Source organism: Psammomys obesus, unplaced genomic scaffold (assembly GCF_907164565.1).
Source record: "Psammomys obesus unplaced genomic scaffold, mPsaObe1.curated_primary_1811, whole genome shotgun sequence".
NCBI lineage: Eukaryota > Metazoa > Chordata > Mammalia > Rodentia > Muridae > Psammomys > Psammomys obesus.
This window is the reverse complement of record NW_026585895.1, coordinates 46,602,687-46,612,810: the sequence shown is the minus strand read 5'-3', so window position 1 is coordinate 46,612,810 and position 10,124 is coordinate 46,602,687. Positions and strand designations below refer to the sequence as shown.

General features: G+C 41.9%; 1 protein-coding gene across 2 annotated transcripts in view; it reads right to left on the bottom strand.

Moving 5' to 3' along the window:
- Positions 1-9,485, bottom strand: part of Pbx3 (PBX homeobox 3) — a 200,677-nt gene extending 191,192 nt beyond the window's left edge. The window contains exons 1-2 of one of the 2 annotated variants that reach the window (XM_055600788.1): positions 8,856-9,485; positions 7,978-8,051 (exon numbers count right to left, since the gene is read on the bottom strand). In XM_055600788.1, coding sequence (XP_055456763.1) covers positions 7,978-8,051; positions 8,856-9,055 — 274 coding nt within the window. In that variant the 5' untranslated portion in view covers positions 9,056-9,485. The remainder of the gene's footprint in view (positions 1-7,977; positions 8,052-8,855) is intronic. The other variant, XM_055600787.1, reaches the window with a different exon arrangement.
- Between the last annotated feature and the right edge of the window lie 639 nt (positions 9,486-10,124).

The following is a 10,124-nucleotide window of genomic DNA, read 5'->3' as shown; positions in this document are numbered from 1 at the left end:
TTATGGCTCACTGGGTCTAGACATGATGGACTTCGGAGACTAGAACCAAGTCTCAATACAAATACCTTGCCCAAACACTCTATCTAACCAAACCCAGAGATTTGTAGTTGAACAGCAACTTGCGCGTCTTTCAATGCTGTATGCAGCTAGAAGCTGTGTTTGGAGAAATCTTAACTTTCTCATACATCCAGAGAAACTCTGCCCTCCACCTCTCCAAACCCTTTAGTCAGGTATCCACTTCCTCACAAATAACAGAAAACCACAAAGTAACTTTAAAGCGCTAAACTCAAATGCCTTACTTTAGCCGCAAGTCAGTAAAACCAGAATGAAGTAAGAAATTTCATTTTCAACTTGAAAATCAAATACAACAATCTTATGTGTCAATACACAATAAAATATAAATTCCACAGGTTATATAAAGGGCAAAGTTTAACCACTAATTCTATTGTTCAACTTTCATGAATTCAAGTCGAAATATTAATGTTCATCTACTACAGTTTCATGAAGTCGAATTCGACAACTTCTTTCTTCACTTCCAAGTAAACATTCTTGTGAAATTCAGTTTAGTGTTGACTCTAGTATACACTGTTTACACTTATAAAGAGGTAAGCAATAGCAACTCACTAGCCATGTTGCTAAAATCATCTCAGGAAAAAGTAAATGACCAAATTCTTAATTTCACACAGAATGTAAAATGAAAATTTCATGTTACACTAAAATAATCATAGGGGGAGAAGGAGTTCAATGTTCCAGAACCTTCTGTAAAGCTTTCAATCAATTTTATTTATATGCAAAACCAGGAGAAACTAAGGTGTGGGAGGGGGGCAGAAAAAAGAAAAAACAAAACACATACAAGAAAAAAAAAAAAAAAAAAAAACCCAAGCTCCTCCCGATGCTAAAGCTCTCAATTCACTGACAGGCAAATGGCTTCATGCTGCCACTTAATCTCATTTCTTGCATAATGCCCTCTAATTAGCATATCAAAGTGAATTAATACTTCTAGGGCATTAGCAATGGGGAAATCTGCTCCAGGCTTACAATAGCAGTTAAGAGAGAGCCAAGAAATCCTCAAAAACACCACAAACCACTTTGCATTGCAAAACTGTTCAATTTATTTGTCCTCTCTCTCTAAACACTTTTACCGCACACTGTTTTACTACTGTTCACCAAACAAAATGATAATTGCCAAAGTTACCAGCATCTGCAATGCCTGTTTAGAATCTTAATTTAGATTATGTTGCAGATAATTCCTATATGCGACCATTTGTTCTATTATAAATGTTAATACAGAGACAGTGGAAATGTTGACATTTTCAATCAGTTAATTTGAATTTGAAATAAAATTTTATGGGATTTTAAAATTTATGAATTTTTTAATGTAAAAAGCCACCTGCTGGACTCTGATGCCTAAGAAATATGCTTTGAAAACTGATGTACCACATAAAACAAAACAAAATCATTTTGCACTAACATATGCTGGCATCTCCTAAATAATGGTTTAAACATCAGGAGAAATCATCAGCATTAAAAGGATTACAATGTATACCAAAAACTCATTAATATGATTACATAAAAAGAGTTAGTACTCTAAACAGCTTAGCACTTTTAAAATACTTATGCTCAAAGAAAACAAATATAAAATTTTAAACAAGAATATTTATCCATAATTACTTTGTTTCAGTAGTAATTGTTACTATGTGTAAGTCAAAAAACTGCTCTGCTTAGTCAATTTAACTTCTTTGCTAAATTCAGTGCACAAGCAAGCTACACTTTACACTAGAAACTATAAGCATATTATATGTTTAGCTCATGTCTATGAAGAAGGTAATAAGGGATTCTAACTGCAAGTCTGCTTACAAAGAGTATTGTTAAAATCAAGACTTTAAGATTAAAATGTGTTTTTGAATATGTTCTATGTCTGAAGGCATAAAAGATGGCATAGTTTTCCAGTAGCTCACTCAAGCATTACTTTTTAATTTATTTACTAAATATAGCACTACCACATAGCTGTAATAGCAGTTTGTTTAATTAACTTCTATAACTTTGTAAAGAAAAGAAAATGTGATAAACAGACCTGGAAATCTTCACTGATTTCACTGATTTACACCACACTATATACTTGTGATGTAAATGAGGGTCTCTCCACACTTCCTGCCTGGAATGGCCTATAAAAATAGAGCAAGTACTTGGAAAGGTCAGCATAGGAAGGGAGATGGGGAGCTTTGTCAGTTACTACCTCACTCCTGCTGATCACACTGATAAATGGCTAAAGCACAAGCCTGCTGAGAAAACAAAACATTATTCTCATCGTGTCAAGACTGAGATAAAAACGATCTAAAGATTCTTCACAAATACTTGAATATGGGAAAAAGTCTAAATCTTTATTTCACTTGATATGTTAGTGCTGATGTGTCAAGTATTTACTTTGAATAAATATGTATGGTATCCACATAAAACAAAGTGGTGACTTATGTGGTTCAGAAAATTCTGCTTTAATTCCTAGAGACCCAAATAAATTATAATTTCATCCTAGAGCATGGCCGCATAGGGTACCAAAATACAAATAAACTAATAAGATGCTAACTAAATCTTGCTTTGGATTATAAAATTTATAAATTAAAATCTAGAACTACAAGTAAATGTAATTAAAAAGAGTCATCAGCATGAAAAAAAATGTAGTTTTATGTTATAAAAGTAAATGGATCTGTGTGTTTTGGGAGCAACTTGGGGCTTCCATTACCAGTGTAGTAATATACTTCTGATTTAGAAAAAGTTTTATAAATTAATAAAAATTACAAAGTAAAGCTCTTAAATAAAATATCAAAACCACACAAACCTGTAATGAGGCTCACTAAAAGTAAGGTACAAAAGAAATACCTGCAGAGATCAAGTTAGTATTGACAACAGGCTTCAATATTTTTGTTCAAATATATTTTTATTGGAAAAAAAAAAAGGCTAGAAAAGATCTTCTCATTTTAAAGGTATATCTGCATGATACTTCAGCCCAGAGAGTTCTAAAACAGCTTGGCAATGACAATTTTTCATAGGTTTCTACCAACAGATTGTGTGTATTATTGTTTAAGAATGAAAAAGGAGGAGGAAAACAGTCAGACAAATGGCATTCTTTTACATCCTTTAAAACCTCCTACAAAAACTCCAGGAAACAATATAAATCTAAAAAAACATGATAAAATATTCTTAAATGGCTTTTAGAAAAATATATTGATAAAGCAATATAATTTATGACCTTTCTAACATACACTGACTTCATATTTTTCCTGTTTAATCATTTAGTATTCACAATGTAAACAAACCATAATGTCTCTTTAAAATTCATATAAAATTTTAAGTATTAAAGCCCCATTACTATTCACATCACAAAAATTCTGAGAGGGGAGGAATAATAGAGAAAATAAGATTGGCCAATTGTTGCCATTATTGAAGGTAAGTAATGTTTAATTTTTTCTTATTTCTATATATATATGTACATATTATTGTTGTTGTATATATATTGTGTGTACTTGTATATATGTGTATATGTGGTGGTTGGCAGTGTCTATAATACAAAGCTCTTAAAAGCTGGAAAATAGCCTCATTGAAACAAAACATTTGCATTTTATATATACATAAAATGCATATACATATATATGCATATATATAATACATATATAAAATGCAAATGTTTTGTTATATATATATATCTTCCATTTATAATGCATTTCTTTTCAAAACTTTGGAGCAACTGATAACTATACTGATATAATTCAAGATCAATTTAAAATAACCAGTAACTACACAACCATTTAGACTCAGAAATAATAATTTTTATATCTTTGCTTAATGTTTACTTGATGACTGATCTGACTTTGACACATTGAAAATTAAGAGAATAACAAAGCAATATACAATGAAAAACATAGCAAATTTTTACATGGATATCTTCAGAAAAGAACAGGCCAGAAAAAAAAAAAAGCACGCAAATAAAACACTAAACATGTAGGGTAAAAAGTAAATGGAAGGCTTAACTCAGAGCACTATCCTGTCCTTCTGAAAGCTCCTCACACTTTCAGCAATAAAGATAAAGGTTCAATCATGTCGTATACTAAGTGGGTACAAACTACATTCATGTGCAAACTACATGCTTGCCCCAGTTCTGATATCTAAAATTCTCATGGCTTTCTCAAGATGGATTCTTTTAAAAGTACAGCATTTGTAATAGTCATTTTCTTCTCTTGAAACATAAAAAATCCTTCAACCAGCCCAACCAGCCAAGCAGGCCTTTCTCTTCCCCTGCGGACACCTCCTGCAGTAGAGAAGTTCATTAAGTTTTATGATCTTCCCAAGTCAGTCCTGCTTATAAGCCTCACAAAGCCTACAAATCTGGCAAACCATCACGTCTGCCATTAGACATTACTAGTAAATGAACACTATTTAGGGTTTGTGGTGGCAATAAATCAGAGTTTGGTTGGCAGCTATCAACAATGTGTATTTTAACCTAGCATTGTAAAAGGAAAGGGTTATGTTGACTTTGTTTAACATACACTATTTTTTCACAATACTACAATTCAGACCATAAACTAAATTGCTATATTAGTATACATTAAAAATATTTTCCTTGAAAAATGTTGTCTTCAGTTGAATTCCCATAATTAATGGTCTTATAAAAAAAAGAAAGAAAAAAAAAAAAAAGGACAGATTTTTTTTTTTTTTTCACAAAGGAAACCCTTCCAGTCAAGATTAAAGTAGTAGGTAAGTGATTATACCAAGAGAAGCATGGAGGCCTCACTGCATCAGAGATATTTATTTAATAAGCAATGTATGGTAACGTAGGACTTTGTTATCATGCTAAAGAAAACTCAACCCATCAACTATTATCTCCCTTGCTTACATAGTTTAAAACAGACACATTTCTTGATTTTAAAGCCTGTAACTTTTTAGTTGCTTCTAAAATGTATAAATATACCAATTCAATGAAAAATGTTCTCCTCCAAAATAACTGTACAATAAATTTTACAATCGAATACATTTTAAAAAAAACAATCATCTTATAGTAAAAGTACAGTTTTCTTACTTCTGAACAAGAAAATAATATAATTGTAGTAGATTGCCCATTTATCTGTCAGAAAGGGAAAAGAATGCCTGTTTCATATTTGGTAGGGGAGGAAATAAGATGTTTTCGAAACTAAGTCCCTTGTGTGCAGCAAAACTGGTAGTAATCACCACCTGATCAGAAACCACAAAATCTGCTGGTAGCTCTACAAATACATGACTTTTTTTTTTTTTTTTAATGATTTTTGCCTTATTTCAAAAGAAAAGCGCAACCAAAATCACCTTATCCACTGAAGTGGCAGTTCCCACCTACCTACCCCTCCAGCTCTCAACTTGTCAGCTCCCTCCCCTCCATTATGCAGAACAGTCATCACATAATATTTCTGATTTATATTCACAAATGACTAGATGAACTTTCTCTACGTAATTAATCTTTACATATTATGATAACAGATTAATAAAATGAGTTAAAGAGAAAGAACTAAGTAGCATATATAGATTCCTAACACTTATTTTCTAAGTTCATAATGTCTCTAAGGCAGAACTGCAGAAGCAGATGGGGGATAGGCTCTGGAATGTGATGCCCGGCTTTCTCTGCTTTTGCTAACACTTATGTCTACACAGCTGTTTTATTTCAAATTGAGGGCTCCGAGTCTAGCGATCCTGTCTCCTTCTACGACTGGGTTTAGAGCATGAGGCAGAGCTGTGGATAGTAAGGGAGAAAGGAAAAGAGAGCGAGTGAGCGAGCGAGAGCTTCACCCCCATCAATCACTCAGTACTTAAATCCCATCGCTCTCAAGCCCAGAGAGGCTGGCAGGAGATGCCTCTGCCCAGACAGCCGCCTTCACTCTGCGGGCTGCTGTCTTTTTATAAAAGAGATAACCTGCAAACTTGGGTCGCAGGTCAATACACAAAAAGAGGATCTAATTTACAAGTTATCACTGAAAGCCCAAGAAACAATTTTCAAAACACAGAAATTCCTTTTGTCTGCTCTCTCCTGGTTCTTAAATAGCAATAACCCTACCAAAGCTCTCTCTGACCATAATCCCAGACTCTGAAAAGACTCCGTTCTTTTCCTAACTCACCTTTGACATGTCATTGACTACACTTCCCTTTCAGAGTGGTGTAACTAAGTCCTGTGCAAATAAGCAACTAGAAGACTAACACTTCTTAATTGAATTTCTCCTGCTGATAAGTGTCCAAACATGAAACGCTCTGTAGTTCTGTGTGGCTAGACCAAAACTTTAAAGGGGCAAAAAACAAATAAACACAAATCATAAGAAAGGAGTTGTTGCTAGAGAACAATTCCCTCTCTTTAGCACTATACTGCCATATAAAGTTGAATCAATCTTAATATTCACATAATAATACACAGTCAATAGTACAGTACTTAGCTGTCAGCATGAACTGGAGTGCAGCCCTGATAGCAAGAAAATCCTAGGAAATTAAGCAACATAATGTACTAAGATTTATATAGTTTTATTCTCCCAAATTAAAAGCCGTCAAAATTCAATGCTACATGTCTTTATAGTTATAGATTAAAATCATCTACCATCTTAAATCACCAAGTACTCTAAAGGTGGCTAAAAATTAACATACAATAAGTCAATAATTTAAAATGACTGGCTTTCAGAATGTAAAGTATATCACAAAAAAAACTATTATAAAAAAAAATCTATGGCATGAGTAAAAAACAAGTAAGATTATTTCTTTAGGCTCTCAATATTTACTAATAATTACAGTTTAGCATCATACATTAAAAAAGAGCAATATACTACCATCTCCCTTAGCTTACTTTTACGAATATGAATAGTATCTGTTTAAACAGAGTATAACTCGACTACCTGCCTAACAATCCTAGACAGTATGCTATTATTTACTCAATTAAAGAAAGTCAAACACTGAACCATTAAAACAACATCAGTTGAAAAATGCAATATATTGGGCTTGACTTTTTCTTCTTTGCCTCAACTTACAAAAAGGCAACTTTAAAAAGCAATACACCCAATACATACAACAAATCAATCAATCAATCAAATAAAAGCCTGATTAATACAGCGTTTTTTTACCATATATAGGAAAGATAAACACAAACTAAAACATGTAAATTATATCTTCCACTTTAGCTTTACCATTAAGTAAAAAATAAAAATACCTTAAATAGAAAAAGTCTGACAGGAAAGTTAAACTATAAGGAACTGCCAAAACATTCCCTAATATGTATCTGCAGTTTTCATCCTAACACTTCTGCAAACCTATCCTATCATCTACTCTTGCCTTAAGTTCAAAATTGTTTCATTTGCATCTGTGGACTTCTTTCTTTATATATTGGTGCTCAGTTACAAGTGTAAAAATTACAAGATAGAAGATGTAATATAAGTACTAATAGTGTGATACACTGTATATGCCTAAGCAGTCATTTTCCTTCCTGTGTTCTTAAAAGTAATATCCCCACCTAAAACAGTAATTCCAACGTGCTACTGAGGTCTGTTCAGTTGTGTCTTCTACCAGTAAAACCGAAGCTTAAGGCTGTGTAAGTAAAACAAAGTTCTGATGACGCCTCTCCGGGGAAACTGGACCCTGGCCTCCAGTCCCCCATTGCTCCTTTTAAAAACTGCTACAAAAACAAGGCAAAGAGATAGGAGAGAGCGGGTTGGCTAGAGCCCCCTTCCCGACCCCAGCAGGGCTGCCTCCTAGGGAACTGCAACCCAGCCCCATTCAAACATACGCTTCATTTTGTACCAAAGCAGAACAGAAAAATAGACTCCAGATTTATTGCAGTTTTCTCTCAAGATCAGGAGGTGGGAAGCAGAGAATGATCAAAGATGGCGGTGCCCAAAAGCAGCAGCTCTCAACTGGAGAGTCGAAGGAGTAGATCTGACCCCACCTCGGGGGTCTCCAGGCCCACTTCGGGCAGCAGAGTCTTACCTGTTTTCTCTTTGATTTCACACAAGACGCTGAAGAGCGCCGGTTTCATTCTGTGACAGTTCAGAGCGTGTTTCCTGAAAAACAAATAGCAAAACACAAAGGTATTAGCATCACCTATTGGAATAATATGGCGCCTTCCTTTAAGTTAAATCCAAGATTTAAAACCGGGCCCCGTTTGGGAAAGCTCTTTTGAAGCACGGGAAGTCAACAAAAACTCAAGTTGACTAGTTCGCGCCTGGCGGCAAGCTCCAGCGGCAAGAGCTCCAGCCCGAAAGCAGCGCGACAGCAGCCTCGGCGAACGCAGGAGAGACCCACGCAGGGGGCTCCGCTCCGGGGCCGCGGTGGGAACCCCAGGGACCAGACCGGCACGGAGGGGACCCCCCCATGCCCGAGCTCCGCTGGAGAAGCGGGCGCAGCGGCCGGCCGGCGGCGGCTATAGGCTGGTGACAGCTCCGCAAAGTTTGCCAAGCGGCCCTCCCTCCAGGAGAACTTGGCGCTCCGTGCAGGGACGTGCGGGAGACACAGCGGGTCGCCCCGAACTGGGCTGAGGGGTGTGGACGCCCGGAGTCTAGGCGGGAGGAGAAAGTTGCATTTCCCTGCAGCGCATCCCGGGGCCCGGCTGGGACGCACGGCGCACCGGGGTCTGGGCGGGAGGTTTAAATCCGGGGAGGGGGCCGGGCCGCAGGGCGGACGAAGCACTGACCGAGTCTGTCCCGAGCCCGGCAAGCAACTTTGCCCGCGCGATTGGGGGCACGGCGAGCGCCTGGCGGGCGGAGAAAGTTCCCGCCCGCGACTGAGGCCCCGGTCCCGGGACCCACCCGGGACCCGAGCCCGGCTCCCGCACACACACAAAAGATGCTTAATGAGACAACACCAACTTTGCTTGCGCCTCGTCCAAGCTCTGGTCGGTGATGGTCATGATCTGGTGGAGGATGTCGCCGATGTCCTGCTTCCTGCCGTCGCCGTCCGCCCCTTCGTGGCCGTGAGGGGGAGGCGGCAGAGCCATGCCCCCCTGGACCGAGTGGCCGGCCAGGTTCACCCCGGCCAGAGTCTGCAGCATCCTGGATTGATCGTCCATCCCGCCGCGCGCGCGGGCGGGAGCGGGCGGCGGAGGCGAAGGCTGAGGCGGCGGCGGCGGCGGCGGCGGCGGCGAGGGAGGAGAAGAAAGAGGGGGGGGGGGGGGGGGGGGCGGCCGCGCGCTCCCCGCCCGCGCGGGAGGGGGCGGCCCGGCCCGGCGCGGCCCGCTTCGGAGGGGACGCGGACCGGCGTCCGGCTCCCGCTTCCGCCGCGGCGGAGACCGAGGACTAGCGGCGGGCGGAAGCGGCGCGCTCGCCGGCGCTGGCGGAGGCGGAGGCGGCGGTGCCCGCTGCCCTCACGCGGCCGCCGCGCCGCCTCCTGAGCGCCCCGCGCCGCGCCGGGCGGCCCCGCACAACTTGGTCCTCAGCGCCAGCCGAGTTGCCGGGACGCCGCCGCCCACGCCAGCCTGAACGGTCCCCTCCCTCGGCCGCCCGCCGCCGCCGCCGCCGCCTCGAGCGGGCGGGATCCGAGCACCGGCGGCCCCGGGGGAGGGAGCGGCGGCGGCGGGCGGCGGCGGCGGAGGAGGAGGAGGCCGCCGGGCGGGCCGCGGGGAGCGAGAGGGGCGGAGGAGGAAAGTTTGGGAGCGGGCGGGCCGGCGCGGCGGGGGCACAGAGCCCGCTGTAGGGCCCCGGCGGGCCGCACGCCGGGCGGACAGCAGATTAATGAGGCGGGAGAAGTCGCCGCCGCCACCTCCGGTGCCGCGCACCCAGCCAGCAGCCGCCGCGGACCGGGCTCGGAGGCCGTTCGGCTGAGGGATTGACAGGCTGCCAGTGCCACTCACTCACTGCGGCCCCAGCGCCCGGGGGGAGGGGCGGGGGCGACCTGGAGGGCGGGGGAGCGCCCGGATGCCCCGCCTCTCGAGGCGTGGCCTGCGCTCATTGGGCCCTGTGCCTCCCGCCGCCGCCACTGGCCCCGCCCCTGGAACGCGGCCAGTCCCCTCTGGCCTCTGCTGTGGGGCGCCGGAGAGCGCGCCCGGGAGCCCCTAGGCTCGTCGCGCACGCGCCCCACAGACGGACAACTCCGGCCGGCGAAGGGCGACCGCCCGACTCCTGCTCCTTTCCTGTCGTCAG